This window comes from Spinacia oleracea, chromosome 4, assembly GCF_020520425.1.
Source record: "Spinacia oleracea cultivar Varoflay chromosome 4, BTI_SOV_V1, whole genome shotgun sequence".
In the NCBI taxonomy this organism is placed as follows: domain Eukaryota; kingdom Viridiplantae; phylum Streptophyta; class Magnoliopsida; order Caryophyllales; family Amaranthaceae; genus Spinacia; species Spinacia oleracea.
In genome coordinates, this window is record NC_079490.1 from 188,272,119 (window position 1) to 188,293,076 (window position 20,958).

Genomic DNA, 20,958 nt, shown 5'->3' on the forward strand with positions numbered 1-20,958 from the left:
AGTATAACTTTTATTGTATTTTACAATCTCAACCGCTACTTTTACCCAACACTCATACTAAGGCCCTGTTCGGCAAAAGTAGCGGTAACGGGTAGCGGGTAGCGGTTCAGTAGCGGGTAACGGTTGGAGTAGCGGGTAGCGGTCAATAGTAGCGGGTAACGGTTAGCTGTCAAAGGTAGCGGGTAACTGATATGAGTGTTCGGTAAAAGTAGCGGTTGATATTATAAAATAAAATAAAAGGTGAAATATTATTTAAAACTTTATTATAAATTTGTCAAACGCTACCCGCTACCTTAAACGCTACTAATTTTAACGTTTGATAAAAGCTACTCAACCGCTACCTCTACCGCTAACCGCTACCTAAATCGCTACCTCGCCAAACACTTACAAATTTTACAAGTAGCGTCTTGACTCGGTCAAAACGCTACCCGCTACCTCAAAAGCTATCGCCGAACACGCCCTAATTGTCCGTTACTTTAACAGCTAACCGATACCCGCTATTATTGATCGCTAACCGCTACTGTAACCGCTATCTGCTATTCACTACCGCTAAGAATAAAGGAATTACTCCGTATAATATTGGGGCTCATTTGGACCAAAGGAGAAAAAAAAAACCGAGTGTAATAAAATGTATCCGAAAAACAAACGTCGTTCAAAAGCGAACGGCGTTATATTCTAAGGAGAGAGAAAGAGAGGGAGAGTTAGCTTTGAAAAGTCCCCACGTTCACATGCCTATTTCTGGCCGTTCTTTCTCTCTCTCTCCTCCCCAACTCACAAACTTCGTCATCATCACAATACTTTCTCTCTCTACTTCTTTCATCTTCTTCTCCGTTTCTCTCTCCATTTGATTTCATACGAATCTCTCATATTTCTCTCTCTTCCCCCCTGTTTCTTCCTTTCCTCTCTGTATTCATGACGGTAAGTAAAATTCAAACTTCAAACACCCCCAATTATTATTATTATTCTTTTTAATTTATAGGAGTAATTTATTATTATCTTTTTGTTGATTGTTATTGTTAATCGTAACCCTAGATTCATCGCAATTCGGCTTCATTTTTCATTTTTGATGTTTTTTTACTTGATTTGATCCATTTTTTTATTCATTTCTGAGCTCTTGTTGATTGATTTTATTTTCTGTTTGAACCCTCCTTTTGGAAAATATCTTCCTTATTTATTTCCCTATTGATTGCCCAAACTTTCGTTGTTGTTTGATTGATGTGCTTATAATGCGAAATTTCCATTTTAGTAACTTAATTGGTTCAGTCTAGCTGATTTTGATTTTTCAAGATTGAATATATTTTTCATTTCGCAAAATTTGGTTTGTAACCTAGGAATTAATTTCCTTAGTACGGAGTATAGGATTTGTATTTTTGATTTGGGGTGTTTTGGATGTAATTTGTGGTTGTTTTGTAGGATTTGGTTTTCCTAATTTTATGATTTATTTTTTTCACTTTTGGTTATTTTTAATTTTTTGGGCTGCCAATAACTCAACTGTTAACAAAATTTTGGGTATTTTTTGTTGCCTTCAATTGTGCTGTTGGTTGATACCGTCATTGTCTAAAAGTGATTAGAAGATGTTGACTCAAACTTTATGTGAAAGTTGTGTGGCAGTGATGAATTTAGCTACTTGGCATTGTCATGAATCCTTGTTTGGAAGCAAAGTCATTGTCAATTATGGATTTGTTGTTTTCCTTGTGTTTACGATGTGCGTTAAGTGGCGTTGTTTTTTCATGGCATGAGTTTGAAGGAGTGTATTAGAATGGCCAAGTTAATAAAAAAAAGTATCAACGGTCTAACTGAACGACTACTTCATTGATTGGGGGTTAAGCCAATTTCCATCTTGCACCAAAGTGAACTTTTAACTTGTGTATTTCCAATTTTTCACAATCGCACTTAATTCTTAAGCCCTTGAGTTTATATTACAGTTTCCCTTCTGTCACCGTTCACAAATCAAATCTTTTGGGCGTTTTGAACCTGTGTCTTTTTAGGTTAAATGTTGAGGATGTAGGATTTTAGAGCAAGTGTTTCTTCTTGAATAACTATGATCTCCTGTCTATTTAGAGAGTACTGGTGAACTTTGATGAATATTTTAGGAGTGGTGGATAATTCCATAGTCGATGAGATAATGGTTCATCTTGTACTTTTCTTTGTACCTTTTTGGATTATTTTTGATGAACAAACAATGCTAGATATTGTCTCTCCTTTTGTCGCATCATAGGCTTTTGAGTGGCAACGGGTGATAAGATGTGGAAATTGACAAAGAAATGAAGGATATATAAGTAAGGATATGACTCTGCAGTTTGTCTGTGCGAGAGGAATTGTCAAACTGGCAGCTAGCTTGCTGACTTGCTCTTGTGAGCCTAACTGAGATTAGCCTCATACAACTTCTGCTTGCTTTCGCTTGGGCTGGCTTTATCATGTGCTAAGTCATAGTGTATGTGCAATTGCAGGCAATTTCAGAAATGTCCTTAGACCCGGCAAAAAAGATCTTGCTTGTCGAACACCGGTCTGAATATAGGTTAACACTTGCAGTATATAATAAAGCGTGAGTTGAGGTGAGGTGTTGAGGGCGATAGGCTCTCAGACACATCATGATCCTTATGGGCCTTAGAGGCATGGTGTTTGGTGCTTTTTTTAAATTGCTTTATGTAGGTTTTCCGCATCATGAATCTTAATGTTCCCTTTTTCTATATGCCATAGCATTATGAAGCATTCAGTGGTTTATAGCTTTTGTTATTATGTGTTACTAGGGTAATGTATGTTATATTTGGAAAGGTATACTATGCCAACAATGGTTGTCCCTTATAAAGTATACATTCAGTGTTTGGTAAGTTTTTCTGAGCTTCCAGATCACCCAGCTCGTCCTTGTGGACGGGGTTCTCCTTCTCTAAAGTTGGGCGTCTCACCCGCTAACCAACTTCTTCTTTCAAACTCTGCTCTCCTTTATCTCCATTCCATATCCCAATTTACTTTCATATGTAATACCTTCCTTCACTTTGCGCTGAGCTCCACCAAGGCTTCAGGTTATCTATCTCTCGAGTGTGCCTCATACCTCATGGAAAATGGAGTAGGTTAAGATCTAAGGGGAATAAGTTACTCATCATGTACTTATTCTGTTTGACAGTTTTACTCCCAGCTGGTGATAATATGATTGGTCATAACTTATCTGTTAAAGGAATCTGGAAACACCTATACGGCTATACCAACTTCCGTGACATGAGAAATGCGTAATGGGAGTTGCAATTATTCTATAAGCAGCTTTCTAAAGTTTATGAGAGATTTAAGTCTCAACCTTTTTGAGTTTTGGTAATCTTGTCTTGTAGGGTCAGATATTTGTTACCTTTTGTTGCTATTTTGCCTTTGACGGCCATATATTTTTCAATTTATTTTCCAACTTGTGTTAAACCCTTGGTTCACAAGATAGTTTTGAAGTTATTTGCCCTTTTCCGGTTTATCTTCAGTGTGTGAATTCAATGTCAATGTGTGCATATGATCCATATGTTTGATGTAGTGACCTTACTAATTTGATCGTGTTCACTTGGTGATTAAGGCTATTCTATAATAGTTCTGAACAGCTAGACCCACCTGACATTTTAGTCCTCCGAAATTTCATTAAATAGTATTTTTAATATAAAAAGTCCAAAAAGGTTTATTCTGTGAGTAGTCTGTTTTTGAGTAGTTGTTGTTTGTACTACCCTTGCAAAGTACATCTCCTCTGTTGGTGAAAACAAAAACTGTATTTGGATAACATCAAATAGACCATTTCCAGCTACTTTTTTGTATTGCTATTGCAAAATCATCTCGTATTGTGATTTAGACCTGGTGTGTCCATACAATTTTAGTCGACGTCATTGTTGTAAAGAAAGGTCAAATAAGATGTATGCAAATGTTTGTTACTTTTATTTGGGGAGGAAGAGAGGTTGATAGAGGTTGTCGGAAATTATCTCTGGTGGTCAAACAGACTTTCTTATCAGAGAAGTAACATGTGTGTATATCTAATATATTTTGCTCTACTCAGTTTCCTCATTGGAAGAGTTAATTGCACAAACCCTTGACCCTTTCTTTGCAAATTGTCAGGACAAGGGAAGGCCACTGCCCAAGTTTGGTGAATGGGACGTCAATGACCCAGCTTCGGCAGAGGGATTCACTGTGATCTTTAATAAAGCCAGGGATGAAAAGAAAACAGGTGGGAAACCTGAGTCCCCTGCGAAGAACCTGCCCACATCTAGGCCCGGAATGGAGCCCAGCAAGTCTCAGCCTGTAAGTTGCTTTCTGATTTGACCATTAGCGCATCTGCATTGTTTTAGGCCGTCTTTAATTTCTTGTTTGAGGGACACACTGATGGGTATACTATTTTCGGGCCCCTTTTCTTTTATGTTAATCTGGAGCAGACTTGGCTGTAGCCAAATCAGCTGGAGGTTTTTAAAGACACAGAGGCATCGTGACTGTTGCTGAATTTTTTCTTTTTGTTTTCTACTATCATCTTTTATTCTTTCCTGGCATGGGATTATTCTTTTGTTCATCCTTGAATTAATAACTGCCCGACAAGTACTCTGTATGTGTAAAAGATCCACCAGTAACTTGTGCATTCTAATACTGACCAATAAGTACTTTGTTATTTCGTCTCTCAGAAATGCCTTGCTGTTCCCAAGTCAGATATTATGAAAATTATGCATGGCTTATTTCATACTTCCTCCCTTCCAGATCTACAAGAGAGAAGTGGTAGAGTGAAAATAGTGAGTAGGTGTCCCACCGTTTGAGGAAAAAACAAGCAACAGTATTATGTAACTTAGGGCTCATTCGGCATCATTGTTTGTTTTCTGTTTTTGGTTTTTTGGTTTTGATAGTCATATTATTTAGATTGAATCATGAACAAAAAAGGTCTGCCTATAGTAATCATGCTCATTTTGAAAACTGACATAAAAAAACTGAAAACTACTTTATGTGGTTTTAGTTTTGTAAAAAACAGAAAACTGGAAACAAGAAATGATACCGAACGAGCCCTTAGCTATGGTACATTAATGGTAAACTGTTGACATAGCTCTGGGACGGAGGGAGTATAAAAGTAAAATTTGGTAAAACTGTCTTGAAATAAGAGGAAATCTTAAAAAAGCTAGAGATGTTTTGTCGAGTTGTCGGACACTTGAGCTAATCAGACACTTAGTTTTATAGAGGATATATCTCTCTCTTTTACTGTCCTGTGACATTTCTGAAGACTGAAGTCACCATAGGGTGCCACTGTGCCAAACCTCTGTCATGTATACAATGGCCACATTTTGTTTGGACTTCAGAATCTGAAATTTGTTAAGAATCATGTCAGCTGACTACAGCAAACAATTTGGCTCACTTGATTGATGTTGGCTTGGAAATTAAGGCGATATCATGTATAACTTATGTTGTTTGAATTTGCAGAAAAAATGGTTATGCTGTGTACAAGCCCCAGATGTGCACTCTTAATGGGGATGCGTTCTTCTCATAAGACTTGATATGGAAGGGGGGATGTTTGGCTGAGATCCCACCCCAACACATTTCACCCAAAAGACAAAGATGTAAGAGTTGTGATAGGGTGCTTCCTGGAACAACACGAATTTTTTTTCTTTTCTCTGTGCTGTTGGAATGAGTTGGTGTGGGAAGGAATATGAAAAGAAGACTCTTATATTGTATTTATATGTACTGAATTGTGTGGGTCATTATTAAGAAAACCGGAAGTTTTCCTTTCTTACTCACTCTCCATTTCTTGTGCTTTTGAGTTGTAAAGTTTTTTCATCTTGTGATATAACCTTTGGTTTCTGTATCAGTGGAGTGTTATTGGTTTTGCCTTACGATTTTACTCCATGCTTGCCTTGTATTGTTCCGTAGTAAGTTTTTTTTTTTTTGGGTGTAAAAAAGTGATTAGTCCCTAGCTTCACGCTTACTTCAAGAAGAAATGTGATTAGTACTTGTTAGGAGGTGGGCTATCTGGCTATATTTTGCTTTTAGAAGTGAATTTCACTGAACTTTTAATATTTCACAATAAGTTAACTTATATCGAGTTGCCTTTTTCCGTCGCTTATAATTTAGGAAAAAATGATATATGTACTTTTTTTTGAAGGTAAAAATTAGTTCATTGATAAAATAGTCATACGACATCTACAATAGAAATCAAAACTAACAAATACAAAATAATTTAGATCAAACAAAATTCTAATCCTGTAAAACCACGATCGTTGTAGATGAGATCTGACAATGATGAATACCCTCTTTCACATCGTTGTTTGATACAGCCTTCAACGAGGGGGTCTTTCGATCTGTTGTAGCTTTGGTATTGAATTAAATCTGATTCAATTGATAGTAGACGTGAGAATGACATCTATTGTAACTCTGCACAAATCTTCATCAATAAATCAACTTTCCTGCGAAATTAAGAACATGGTCCCAAACTCTCACAAGGAGAGAGATAAAACCCAATAAATGGGTACAGATAACCCAATAAATGGGTAAAAAAGCTCTCCAGTAGGGAGAGAACGAAGTTTTGATTATTCCCGATTTACTTTAAAAGGTCACAACTTTTGATTATCTCAACTATAGCGAGTCCTTTCAAAAAATGGTACCTTAATTAAAGTAAGTGCTATATAACTTAATTAAGACTCAGAACTTATAATCCTATATTTTAATTAAATGAAGTTAATGGAATAGTGTGATGTGTTTAAATCAACTTAATTAACAATTTATTAAGCTAAAGGACCATTTAGGGAAAACATACCTCGAAGTTGGGACCGCTCTAGGATAATAAAAAGTCAGGACCTTTTAAAATGAAGTGACCATAATTGGGACTGGATATTCATATTGTAACAAATCTTGATTGGGAAAGTCTATTGATATTCATTTGTGATCTCTACAGTAGAAGGTTTATGGTAAAATATACCAGAAAAACAAAGCTATGCTATTTCCAAAAACTGGCAAGATAGAGAATAATAATATAGTAAGGTTTTTAGACTCTGGAAGTTCCGAGCTTCTTTTCAAACATCCGTCTCAAAAGATATATCTGCAACACGCTTGCGCCAACAAGTGCAAACGATTCCATAACCGCTTTATGGATTGCTCTCTTGCTCATTGCTTCATTCACTGCATTTTTCATATGAGAGAAATGACACGATCAACCAATACAACACTAGTTTATCTATATAATATACTAAAAGAGAGGAAATCAATGTGGTGATGACAAGTGTCACTCATTGATTCACCTCTCTTTTAGTTAAAAATACTCTCTAAGACATACTTCATATCTTTAACTTGATCAACCTGTAGAAAATACTCATATAATATCTTTAACTTTATTACTACTCATTTAATAAATCATGATATCATTGTAACTTTATGTAAAACGTGAATTAGTTCCAAAAAATAAAACGTGAAGCACAAGTATTAATTAAGTAACTATTGTAAAGATATTTTTGACTTTTTTATTTTATATATACTTATTACTCATTAAAATACATCAAGATCTATGTATCCTGGCATAATTCTATTTCAATCTCACGAGTCACACCTAACATTATTCTTACATATTGTTACTATGTTTATAACTTATATAGTTGTATGTGATTATCTAACACAATTTTATTATATTATCTTTATATATTTACATTGACTACCTAACATAATTATAGTATATCTACTATAATTACTTTTCTTTAACATGCATATCTCTAATACGAATACAATTTTTTCCAAAAAATATTTCGCAAAACGTGTTTGTTAGTAAATTTGAGTGCATATTATAACCATTTGTCATCATGCAAGTTGTCATATGCATTACAATCTTTTCCACAAAATTATGGAATGCAATATTATGTGCTACTTTTTGCAATTATCATTCTAATAAGTGTTTATTTCATTTCATTACAATCTTTATTCAATGTTTTCCACAAAAAATATGTATCCCTTCGTTCTTGAGTGTTAGTCCCTTTTGTAATTGAAAACATTCCAACAAAAAATACTATTGAAATCTGGTATTTCAATAGAATCTAACCAATGTGTGTAGGGTAGAGAAAGAATTAAGGGGTTTAATGGGGATAAGTTTTAATTGAGAATAAACAAGTGAGCCATTTGAATATTTATAAGGGTATAAAATGGATAAATGTTGAACAAATAAGGAAAGACTCCAAAAAATAAAAAAATAACTCAATAAGAAAGGGGACTAACATTCAAGAACGGAGGGAGTATGTGCTATTCTGTGCAATTCTCACGCCTTTATACAATATATTCCATATTAAAGTACATATATAATAACATGTCATATTATGGCTTACTCCTATCATTTACGGTCAAATCACCAGAGTCAAAATTAGCTATTATAACATGCACTATGATACCCCGTTACATCATCATGGAAATTAAAGGAAACGAATGTGACTATGTGAGGTTTGAAAACAAGCGAATTACAATGTTTCAACAATAACTAGCTCAATTGAATTATTATTGGTGGATGAGAAGTTAAATTATCACAATTTTACTTTATGATTTTGACATTTCTTTTACTTAGTAAAAATATTTTTATTATAATATGTTTGCAACAAAAAATTATTATTAAATGTTAATGTGAAGTGTTGCAATATCACTTATATATAAAATTTCGAGGAAAATTAATATTTTGACATGTAAATCGTGCATCACACCTTGGTGATGCATGGTGCGGATTTGGATTTAATTGACTTGGAAACAATCATCACATCCTAAAAATGTGGTCATGTTTAAATTATTTTTTTTATCAATATTATGGTTAATAGTAAAATTATTTTTAATAATAAATTTATGTCAAAATTATCAAAATTTAGCTCAAAGGTAAGGTAGATTTTGACCAAATATATCAATATTAGGTTACCTATATACTATAATAAAAGAGAGGAAATCAATGTGGAGCTGATAAATATCGCTATCTGATTTGCCTCTCTTATAGAAATAAAAAAATATATGAAAAATTAAATATTTGATTCTGTAATTATTTTGAACAACGTAAGGCGATCGAAGTGAGGTTCAATCTTGATTGAATTAACTTACCCCTCATAAAAAAAATTGAGTCTATTTTCCTAAAAAAAAAAAAACATTCTACACATGGAGAATATTTTGTAAATTATACTTTATGTACTTTGCTAACAAATATGACCAATATAAGGTTATCTTTTTATATATAAAGAATATTAATCCATTATACTTAGTACCTATGATTTTTATAAAACTTTAAAAGCAATATACAGATATTGGATAATTAGAATACAAATAAATCAGAAAATCAATCAAGTATATATGAATAAGAGTGTATTAAAAAAACTACTATAGTACTCTATAATATTTTAACAACTAAATTTGAAAACCGCAATTGGTTGTACAATTTTATACGTAGTATATTTATCAACTAAATTCGATATTATCAAAGCCATTGATAGTAATATTTTACTATTTTTATATATAAAAAAAATGTAACTTTGTTAAACATGAAGAAAACTTGCGTAATCTAATCCACCTACTATTCTACTACTTAGTTCCTCAATTTTTAGATGCAACTCTTTGATTTTAACACTATCTATTATATTCACACATCCCTCTACTTTTTTTTTTTTTTTTTTTTTTGTGATTATTAATACTTTATGATGAACATAGTCATGTACCCCCTAACATTTTTTTTTGGATTTGTCTAAATACTTACACAATATTACCATTTTTTAAAAATAATTTTTACTTATTTGATAATTTAAGATATTAATAGTTGAAGTTACTTATTAACAAACGTGAAAATAAAATTGCATTATCCAAAAGCATGGTTGAAGTAGTAAATAAGAACATCGATGTGCAACTAACACACTAACTCTCTACTTAAAAAAGCTCCTTGAATGATAATTTAATCATTTTTTAACAACATTTGTATACGTAATACTAAAATAGTGACAAATCGATGTGGACCTGAAAAAATAATGTTGTCTGATGTGCCTCTCTTATAATATAAATAAAAATCATATGATAAAATAATAATATACTTTGTATTTATTTTACCTACAATCTAGCTTCTAATTACTTATGGTAATAATTGATTATACTACGAAGTACTATTTACTTATGACCAATAAATTTCTTAATTAAAACTTATACTCCATATCCATATCTATATACTTTGTACTATACCAAACAGAAGTCAAATCGATGTGGATATGGACAAATATCGCTCTATGATTTGCCTCTCTAGCTTATAACATAAATAATGACTAATTGTAAACTACTGGATGCGGTATCAATTTTTATTTAGAAATTATGTCATAGGCTAGATACGGATATATATAACGAATGTTTATCTTTGATCGTTTATTATTTGAAATACAATGAATCTTTGCATGCATTTTCTGATAACCGAAAATCTTATAATAGTTGAACATGTACTATCAATTAAATTATTACAATGCTATCATCTCTTTAAGAATTAGTGTCATATAATGAATCCGGATATGAATAACAAATCTTAACTCTTGATTAAATATATTTTACAAGGTTGTCTCAAACATTTTATTGCCCAAATTTAATTAACAAAATGAGACCCCTAGCCATATTTTTTTTATGACGGGTCCTAGCCTATACTTAATCTTAAATCTGAAAAACATACTTAATCTTAAATCTGAAAAACAAAATTTTCCACATTGTTATTATCGTAATATTTTTTCCATATATTTAAAAGTTGGTTAAGGAAAGGATTATTGATCGAATATATATAGTGATGTCAGATTGTCAACGAGACATATTTTTTGGGAGACCCCCGTGCATCCTACTCAAGTGGACGGGGATGGAGGAAAGTTTGGTGGATGATGGAGTTAAAAAATGTATTCGTCGTGGGTGACGGGACAAGGATAAATTTTAGATTGGACCCACCTGTGTTGCTAATCCTTCATCTAATTGATTATGAATAATATAAAAAAATTACAACTAACTTATTATAATATTTTATTTATTTATTCAATTACTCTAATCAGATTAAGGAATTGTCAAAAACCCAATAAGTTTTGAAATTCAAAACTATCATACCAAAAACATTGAGTCCAGGGGTGCGTTTGAGGCGGGGATGGATACATTGGAAGGGGGGGGGGGGGGGTCATGAAGAGGGGGATAAAGTTTATTTTGTACCTCTGGGATTGGAAGTGGTGGGTATCGTTTATGTCGTAGATGGAGGGGATGGAGATGAAAATTATAGGCGGGTATGGGTGTGCAGGCCTCACCTCGGCTCAAAGTTATATCTGACTGAATAAAGTAAATGGTGTAGTTATGTGTTAAGTGGTCGGGTAATGAATTTAATGGTCGACTCTGCGAGTAATAACTAGGTATTACTATCGAAGTGAAGGGTGGATGAGATAATTAAGTTTATGCTTGACACAAGAGGTGAATAAGAAAGAAAATAAATTTATTTGTGTACCCTTATTTGTTTTAACTATTTTAATAAATAAGACATCGAATGAGCAATAATAAACTTATCCATCATTAATTCTAATTTGGAGAATACAGAGTAGCTATAAGATCTATTTTGATGATAATCGTCTACCAAGTTTCATATAAATTTATGTTTAAATTATAAATCGTGCATCGCACGGGTATTATACTAGTTATAATACTAGATTAGATTCCGTGCATGCACGGATTTTGATCATTTTTTTCACAAAATATTTAACTCAATATCTATCAAACTACTGCATAGTTATAACATTTTTAACATACTCATTTAAATTTATTCATCTAATATGCATATTTAAAATGCTAATAGGGTAATTTGACCAAAATATTGAATGATATATTTTCCATTACTAATATAGTGATTTGACTAAAATATTACCAATTTAGAATAATTAATATTACGCCGTATCTATTATTGCTATAATTTATAAACTAAATTCTGTTTCCATATATACATAGTTTATAAAAAAAAAGGTAGAGAATAAAAATAAAATCAAACAGATACATTTTTTTTGGAAAGTGATTTTTGGCGGGAAAAAAATGCACCAGGAATTGACATGTGTCATTCCCGGTGTTTCTTTTAGTATATAGTAATATATAGTAATAGATTAATGGAGGAGTTAAAAATGAAAATGAAAATGAAAATGAAGTACCTATTGCTTGTCGATCAGTCTGTGCCTCCAGCCAATGCTGTTCAAACTGAATATTGTAAAGAGATTCACCTAGCTTTTCAATCTGCTCTATCAAAGGTTTCACATGCTCTGCAAACACATAATACATCTCGGCTTAAATCAATATATGGATTACGGAGTACTACATACGAACCCAATAGATAAACATCCAAAACTCCAGTAATTTAGTCTTACCATCCTTTGCATGCTGATCATAGTATGTAAAATGTCCAACTTGTACATCAAAGTCAATGGTTTCATGATAAGGTGACTTATTAGTGAAGCAGAATTTGAAAGGTCCTTTTTTATGAGCAGAAAAGTCGAACTTCTCACTGATTTTATCATGCGAGTCATGGATCTGGTCGCCTTCAGGTCCTTTCACCTAAAATATTCAGGAGATCACACATTGTTCTTTACCCAAAATATGCAAATACATCAATAACACAGCTGCAATTATATTGTCACATAAATAAAACTATATCTAATCCCTAGTACAGTATAAAACAAGAGTTCCAATCATGCCGTATATTAGTCAAAGACACTCTTATCAAAAACCATGTGCAAAGAGAACCTTAGCAGATAACTTCACACCAAGCCTATCCTTTAGATGCTACCAAGTCAAATTTGGCAAACATATGGTCAATCATTTCCATTTATTGCTTGTTCATTTGTATTAGGAAAACAAATAACGAATTTTTTTTATTTGAAATCATCAGGTCCATCGGTGATATGAAGCTTGAAATAGTAAGGCTACCAAGTACCAGTGAAAGACAATGCAAACAGCAATAAAAACATAATACAGCATGGTCCAAGGCCACCCAACCTTCCAACTAATCTCAGGAAAAAAGATCAACAAGTTACTTTGTTTATCACAAAACAATAAACTCAATATCGAAGGGTTTTATCAATCAAATACCATCACTAGACACAACAATGGCATGTGGCCCAATTAGACCCCTTCACAAGAAAAAAAACATAATACAGCATGGTCCAAGGCCACTGTAGCCTGTGAAGCACAGAAACAAGCTTCGGAGATGTGGAAATGGACCAACATAATTTTCATATAACTAGGAATCTTGGGAACACAAAACATGATATCTATCTTAGAAACCATTTTTTTAGGGAAATTATCTTAGAAACCTAATATTTTGTTTTGTTTTTTAACTATGAAAAGAAATAGCCACTAAATTCAGATAGGTCAATTCAAAGAGATTTTAGAAAAATCATTTGTGACTCAAAAGCTCCTTAAGGGGAAAAACATGCTGGTATATCAAAGAAATTCCTTGAGTTTCCTGAGGTCTCTGAGTTGGAACCAGTTTATCCTACATACAATGGGTGCAAGGATTACAGATGACACGGAGTTCTCATACCAGCGAATACTTTATTCCCAAGTTCACCATATTATACCACAAGCAAATCATAGATGACATGGAGTTCTCATACCATCAAATACTTTATTCCCAAGTTCACCATATTATACCAAAAGCAAATCATATGGTACCAAAGTTCTGACAACATTTACATTCCTTTTTCTATCCTTTTCTCCTCCTTTTACCTAGGTCTATGTTGTTTAAATTATCATGTATTTTACGTAAGCTAAGTGAAGGTGATATGGATCAACAATATATTTTACTTGAGTGAAGTTATTTTTACTCTTTAGAGCTTAAAATATGCAATCGAATAAAAGCACAATTGTTTAATGGGACAGCCTTTAATCCTTCACCTTTAGAAAATAGGAGAAAGTGATCCTGGAATATCAACCAGAGCAGATATCATTCAAAGCAACGCAGGCAATACAGTTGTTAACTGAAGGTAAAACACAAATAATTAAATGTTACCCAGGGGAAGTTTCCACTAACCACTAAATCAACACCATCTTCCGTACGCCAAGGAGAATCAGACTTAATCACAACATAAGAAACATGGACTGTATCCCATTCAAACTGAACATTATGGGAGAAACACTCCTCTCTATCAATTACAAACCTAAGGCCAAATGCCAGTTGCAAGCTAGACAGAGCTAGCAGTAGTACAGCTACTAATATTGACCAACGAGAGAATTTCATCTGTATCCAATAAAAAAAGGAGAGAGTGTCAGAGGCTGCAAAGAGAAAAACCTAAAGAAACAACAAACTAAATACAACTCTTCTGGCACACTGGCCATCAATGAAGACAATAGGGCATGTTACTTTTACTTTACACGTAACTTTGAAAAGCTTGTTGGGTATAAAGCAATAATAAACTATCAGTAACTTAATATGTGTGTAACTTGATGTTCTCATGTGAATGTCTAAGTTTAAGGATATGCCAAAAGGAAGTTACATGAGATTGAAGCTACAGAGGAGTTGGATATGCTACTGGATCCCAAAATGATGCCAGAAAAGACAGCAATCTTGGAAATTCTTATCATCCTTCTAACCGAATCACCCGCAAAATCTCGCAGGTTGCCAAAAAAATTGTGTCCCTTATGGCTCCCGAACATCATAATGTCTCAAAACATTAAATAGGGTAACCTGGCTAATCCCAGAAATATCAGACCGCCCATGTCAGAGAAAGCCGCCATATCATGATATAAGAACAAGCGAATTAAAAGACACGAGGAAAACCTCCTTTGGCCTCTGGATAAAACAGAAATAGAGAAAGGCTGTGATTTAGGACTTTTTTAAGGTAACTGTAAAGATAAATGACAAGTATAGAGACTCAGAGAGTTGGATACCCAAACTCTTCTATTATGGGAATATGACGAAGACTTAGGCTCCTTTTGGTTTGTTGTAAAATGTTACCATTGGAAAACGATTTTCCCTTTTTCAATCATTTTACGTTGTTTGGTTTGACAAGGGATGGAAAACAATTTTCCTAACTCCCTCAAAGGTAGAAAAACCTTTTCATTTGAAAGGAGGGAAACTACTTTTCCACTTTTCTTCCGTACCTCACACTTCCTTGTTCCCATCAATCTTCTCCCATTTTCCTTTTTGATACCCAAACAAAATGTGCTTTCATTACTCATGTTGGATACTCAGAATTAAGATCGCCATTGACGCTTAAACTGACATAGACTTCTATTCAGGTCCAAAACAAGCAAATCTTTCGAAACTGAGTCCGATACTTAAGACACATACTCATGTTGGGTACTAGTAGGCAAGCTCTGAGATAAGCAAATCCTTCATTCAGAATGTGTCTGTCAAAGAACTGACCAATATAGGGTACTGCAAGATAAGTCCTAATTTTGCTTTTTACATTCACCAGCGAAGTTCATCCATCATCTCTTACTTATCAACTCAACTCAAGACTCTTTCGGGCAGTAATGTTACTAATTCAACTCACCCTTCAAACTTTCACTCTTAAATCACATCCTATATTGGTGCTGACCAACTATTCGAGAAGGGAGGGAGTATAATTCGTACTCAAAACGACAAATTAATTCATCCCTCAATTATAACTGAAGTTAGTTCTTCATTGAATCACAGCAAACATCAATCTTAACAGAATCACATGATCATACAAAACAACAATAAAACTTGAATCTTTCCTCATCATACTAGCTTCATTTTTTTTTCAAAATCTGGAAAAAAAAAACATGTTCATCCTATTTACAGAAAGTATTATACCTAATTACCTAGCCGAAACTGCAATTTTCTCAATCAAACACACAACTTTCCGCAATAAATTAACTAGATCGTTGGGCATTTTTTCATTTCACGAATAATTCAACTCCCAAACAGAAGAACATCAACATAATTACATAATATGAATAAAACCCAGAAAATAATAATTGGAAATTACTATTGCAGAGAAAATAAATTACCTTTATCAGAAGAAGTTGAGGTAGATCGATTAATCCACTATAATTATGAAAAACTAAGGGAATAAAATGAAACGGGCAATTGAAAAGTAGTAAATTTAATTTGTTTGATTAAGAAAATCTACAAACAGTTGACAAAAACACCAAATTATGGGATGAAGATGAACTAAAAGTCTTATGAGTTGAGTTCGTGGGTTTTGATCTACTGTTTCAGGGGAGACCACTGTCACTTGCTTTGTTTAAAATGTGAGGGCCCACTGTAAGTATTTCCACGTAGCTTAACCAATCTCTAAGTTCCACGTTGGCAACCCCTTTTTTTAACCTTGCCATCGATTATTATTACTGTATATTCCAGCCGTTTCAAAATAGTTTTAAAGTAGTAATTGTTCACGATAAAAAGTAAGAGTAGCCAAAAATTTAGACTTATCCGTTTATTTGACTTATTTTTTCTGAACTTATATTATTCGAACTTGTTTGAACTTATTCTATCTAAAAAGACTTATTTTAAATGAAATAGACTTATTTGTGTGTTAAAATGTGTGGAAAAAATTTATTTTTCCGAACTTATATTATCTGAAATTAACCGAACTTATTTTGTTTGAAATGAGTCAAAATAATTCGAACAAAACAAAGCCTGTATCTATTTTCTTTCCGTAACACCAAGCCCAACACCAACCACATTTGAACGCCTAAAATTGAAATGGGTAGAACAAATAGAGGGGGGGGGGGGGGGGGGAAGTAATAAGTAATAACGATAAATTAAAACATCAAAGTATAGGTATAAATAAAGTTTGTTTCCCGTATGTATGAGAGAGTATGGTTGGAGTAGGAAGAGGTGTACATGTTTAATTAATCTCCTCTCTAGCTTAGTAGCTTACTACTAAGCTTACTACTCCGTAATAAGAAAAATAAAAGACAATTAAAAAAGATACAAGTGCTGCCTTTGTAGTAACAGAAGTAGGCATCTTGCCTTTGTCCTTCCTAATAAAAACAGCTTTAAACAATGGGAGGTTGATTAATACCAAGACACCACATAGTATAATCTGCAAGCTTAATCTGTTGGTAATCGATATCCTCTGTTCTTGTACCAACAACTTGTTGATTAGGACAACAAAACTAAACAGATTTATCAAAGCGAGGGATGTCAACAATGTGAACATGGGAGAAGCAACTCCAAATTCCATCATCTCTTTCTCGTATCTTTGAGACACATCTTCATCAGCCACCTTGCTCGTGATCACGAACTTCATTTCAGAAAATCCAACCACCTTTAAAATGGTGTCAATGAGGGCAAACAGATATGATGATGTTCTCCTGTAGAGCCACATCCTTTGTTCGTTCCACCATCCTAAAACCGTGCCTCCGGTGTATAGGAATTCGGCTAAGCTGTAGCTGTACTTGCCAATAATAATGTAGCCAAAAGGGAGAATCCATGGACTTGATAACTAGAGTAACCAAAACAATTCATACCAAGTTTATAATGAGAACGCAAACTAGATCCTGATTCTATATATATATATATATATATATATATATAGCGTAAAACTGTAAGTTGAAAATAACGAAATTACCTGAGGAAATAAGGAATTGGTTCCAATCATATAGAGAGAAGGGATGGTACAATAAGATAGGGTTGCAAGGGAGTTAACTGCCCAGAAACAGTAGTGACAGTAACCCAATTGAAGGCCTAAGGGGATCCTGTTACGGCCGTACCATAAAGGACAATGTGTTAGCATGATTTGGAGATCACCTTCACTCCATCTTTTGTGTTGCACTAATGAATCATCCAAACTTGTAGCTGCCAAACCTAAGAAAGCACTCCTTTTCGGGTTCAAGTAGACCGATTTCCATCCACGACACTGGATTCCTAACCCTGTTATCACATCTTCCACTGGACACCCGTATTTCAATCCCATCTGCAAATTTACTAGCTCCAATTTTATTTCTTAATATGTAATATTAATTAATGCATTTAATAGTTAATTTACCTGTTTTCCCCATTGGGAGTTTAGGTCATAGGTGCAGCTAGCAAGTGATTTGGCTCTGTCTTCCAACTCTTGCACAGTTTCTTGCACAGTTTGTTTCACATTTGGAGTAGTCTTCCATTCAATCTTGTAATTCTTAGAGTATTTTCTTCCACATAAGATTTCTCTCTGATGGAAGCATCCAGTTCCAACATACAGTGGACCTCCTAGGCCATCCAATCCATGAAATTCCACCTTCATTTCATTTGGAAAACCAATTAAACATGTGTATTTTTTGTTAAATCCAGGAAACTATTAACTATATCATACTATATCAAGTATGATATATCTTACATTACTGATAGTTTGAAGGGCGGAACCATATATATCATTGTTGGTAGTATTTTCAAACTTCTGCGGAAATTGAACATAAGCAATGTCTTGACTCTGCTTCTCATCCATGAAGAAACAAAGTGCATCACGAATAGACTGTGAGTTATTCGAATACATGTCACAATCAACGTTGAGGATAACCGATCCATTGCTTATTTCTGATGATACCCTTAGCTGCATGCATACATATAATTAATTATTAATTATTAATTATCAGATGTATTTCGAAAGAATCATAACGTACGTAATATCTTTAAGGCCCTGTTCTCTTCACCTTATTTTCACTTATTTTAGGAAAAATAAGTTCAGATAAGTTCAGATAAGATAAGTTCAAGAAAAATAGTACAATTTATAACTAAAATAAGTTTTGATAAGTTCAGATAAGTTCAGATAAGATAAGTTCAGGAAAAATAAGTGGAAATCAGGTGAATAGAACACAGCCTAATTTACCAATGCATTCATAGCTCCAGCTTTGAAGTTGTGGAAATGTTGAGGCCTTTTCTCACGAGCTAGGTATGCAAGTGTGGGCAATTGGTTACCTTCCACATCTATTGCTCCCTCATTTCTTCCATCAATCAATATCTACATGAAAAAGGAAATGTTAATTGGGATTTACATGTATATATATGTAGAAAATCCATTCAGATTTAAATGCATGAGAAGAAGCTAACTAACCTGAAGAATGGTGTCATGGTCACGTTTACAAGTATAGCTGTCATCCCACAAGGAAAAACCTTTGTGTTGATTGCCTACTTGTTCTGGAATCTGGCTAAGGTTTGTTGCTGTCTCAATCCTCTTGTACATTTCTTCATACAATTTCTATGGTTTGCATCAAAAATAAAACATATTCCGTATGTATCAGTACTATTTATGATGACTAATCAAACTACTCCCTCCATCTCGGAATACTTGATCTGTTTTCCTTATCGAGCCGTCCCTTAATACTTGACCTGTTTCTAAAAATGGAAATATTCTAACAATATTATATTATTTCTCACTCCACCCCTATTAACCCACGTACCCCCTACTCCATACAAAAAATAATTAAAAATTCAACCCCTACTCTCCCCCAACCCCACCTCTTAACCCACCTCCCACTAACTACATTAAAATAATACCCCACTATCAACTACTACCTATTAAATTAAATAAGTCCTTTAAACTCTGTGCCGGTCAAACCGGATCGAGTATTCCGGGACGGAGGCAGTAGTTAAAAAAATTATACCTTGATGGATGCCAAATGGCTGGAATGAGTAGCATCAGCAGGTTTGGGCAATGATCTGAAATAAGCAGCAGGGGACCTTGGCTCAACCTTGTACATTTTGCAGTAAGGTAGCCAATTCTTAGAGAATTTGGAGGCCTCAAAAAGAGCATAGAATGTCAATATTGAGCCACCATCATCTGATACGTAGACACTAAGCTTCTCCGGCGGGTAGTCATAGGCCATCACCGATAGAACAGTGTTGACCACCAATATTGGTGGCTCTATTACTGGGTCTGCCGTGCATACGAATATGTCCACTTTAGGCAACTCATTCTCATACCTTTGTCATATTTCAAGTAACCAAGGTTATTAGCATATATTATTCATTACTACTGCTAGAATAGTCAACATCTCAATAATATATTCCTTTCACCAATAAATTCATATAATACAATCCGTTACAGCTAACCGCTGATTGCCAAACAGGGCCTTGGTAGACCAAATAGGCAAATAAGACGAGATGGTCTAGAGTCTAGACCATACTTGATCAAGATACTCTGAGTAGCATACCATACTTTATACAGAGTATATCGTTTGAAACACAATTATTATTTGAGTGATCGACCGGTACTTTATTCTAATAGTTCAAAAAATCAAAGTACAAGTTACACTATCTTTTTAAAAATGACGGTTATCTAGAAACAGAAGAAATTAGAGTATTTACCTGTGGGAGAGTCTATCTTTGAAAGAGTAACGATAGATGCAATTCCAACGGAGAAGTTGAGTAAGAATCCAATAAAAAGAAAACCAAATCTCAGCCATAAACAAAAGTAGCCAACCCCATCTTCCCTCCCCAACTTTCTTGGGTATGTAATTAAGTCTGTAAATCAAAATAACACAAATTGCAACAAATATAGAACTTGCAAATACCCTGTAAATCAATCTCCCTTTTGCTTGTTTCGTCTCAAACAGAGGAAAGTATTTGTCTTTCTCCATTTTTTTTCTTTTTTTTTTTTTAATGGAGTGGTTACAAAAGGGTTTGTGCTAATGTTCTTGATTGGTTGGTTGTTTTATACGGAGTATTCTTTCTCTCACTACTCAGTATATTTAAATGAATTAAATTCACAGTCAATAAAATTTTCTCGCACATCATTTTGAATATTATTATGTTAGTATGCGACTGTCCCTGTAACTTTTAATTTAATAATTTCATACTTGAATATTGAATTATCGATTTTCTTTCTTTTGGTTTTAAGAGTAAATGTAACTTTGACATGTAATTTGGATCAAGTAATAATTGATATGACAAAATAACTATAAATAAAGGTGGAGGATACTTTGCTCCGAAATGGGTGTTCTTATGCAGGACTGATCCTGCAGATAATGAAGGTTGATTATTGACTGTTGCATGTTTTGTTGCTAGTTTTGGTTTGAATTTTTTTTTTTAATGTTGGCATG

General features: G+C 33.7%; 2 protein-coding genes across 3 annotated transcripts; one reads left to right on the plus strand and one right to left on the minus strand.

The window, feature by feature from the left end:
* The first annotated feature begins 725 nt into the window (after positions 1-725).
* On the plus strand, positions 726-5,822 carry LOC110782758 (protein NOI4). The gene is made up of 3 exons (XM_021986994.2): positions 726-918; positions 4,078-4,260; positions 5,413-5,822. Exons 1-3 carry the CDS (start codon positions 913-915, stop codon positions 5,455-5,457), a joined length of 234 nt encoding a protein of 77 aa, XP_021842686.1. The 5' UTR covers positions 726-912; the 3' UTR covers positions 5,458-5,822.
* Positions 5,823-6,825: 1,003 nt separating this feature from the next.
* LOC110782759 (transmembrane emp24 domain-containing protein p24beta2) lies at positions 6,826-20,579 on the minus strand. Of its 2 annotated transcripts, XM_021986996.2 has the most exons (13): positions 20,225-20,579; positions 19,522-19,840; positions 18,972-19,115; positions 18,747-18,878; positions 18,258-18,470; positions 17,928-18,158; positions 17,511-17,855; positions 16,893-17,384; positions 14,524-14,529; positions 13,997-14,203; positions 12,333-12,519; positions 12,120-12,227; positions 6,826-7,104 (listed from the first exon to the last, which is right to left on the minus strand). In XM_021986996.2, exons 1-13 carry the CDS (start codon positions 20,494-20,496, stop codon positions 6,971-6,973), a joined length of 2,790 nt encoding a protein of 929 aa, XP_021842688.1. In that variant the 5' UTR covers positions 20,497-20,579; the 3' UTR covers positions 6,826-6,970. The 2 variants fall into 2 exon arrangements, with proteins under 2 accessions (XP_021842688.1, XP_021842687.1); XM_021986995.2 differs by lacking the exons at positions 14,524-14,529; positions 16,893-17,384; positions 17,511-17,855; ... (4 more) ...; positions 19,522-19,840; positions 20,225-20,579 and adding an exon at positions 15,943-16,157.
* Positions 20,580-20,958: the final 379 nt, after the last annotated feature.

Bases quoted from the DNA above. Each gene is read 5' to 3' on its own strand.
- LOC110782758 (XM_021986994.2), top strand. The intron at 4,261-5,412 runs GTAAGTTGCTTT...TTGAATTTGCAG, and splicing joins AGCCCAGCAAGTCTCAGCCT to AAAAAATGGTTATGCTGTGT.
- LOC110782759 (XM_021986996.2), bottom strand. From the start codon at position 20,496: ATGGAGAAAGACAAATACTTTCCTCTGTTTGAGACGAAACAAGCAAAA. The intron at 19,116-19,521 runs GTATAATTTTTT...TGCAAACCATAG, and splicing joins GCCATTTGGCATCCATCAAG to AAATTGTATGAAGAAATGTA. The intron at 12,228-12,332 runs GTAAGACTAAAT...ATGTGTTTGCAG, and splicing joins TGATCAGCATGCAAAGGATG to AGCATGTGAAACCTTTGATA.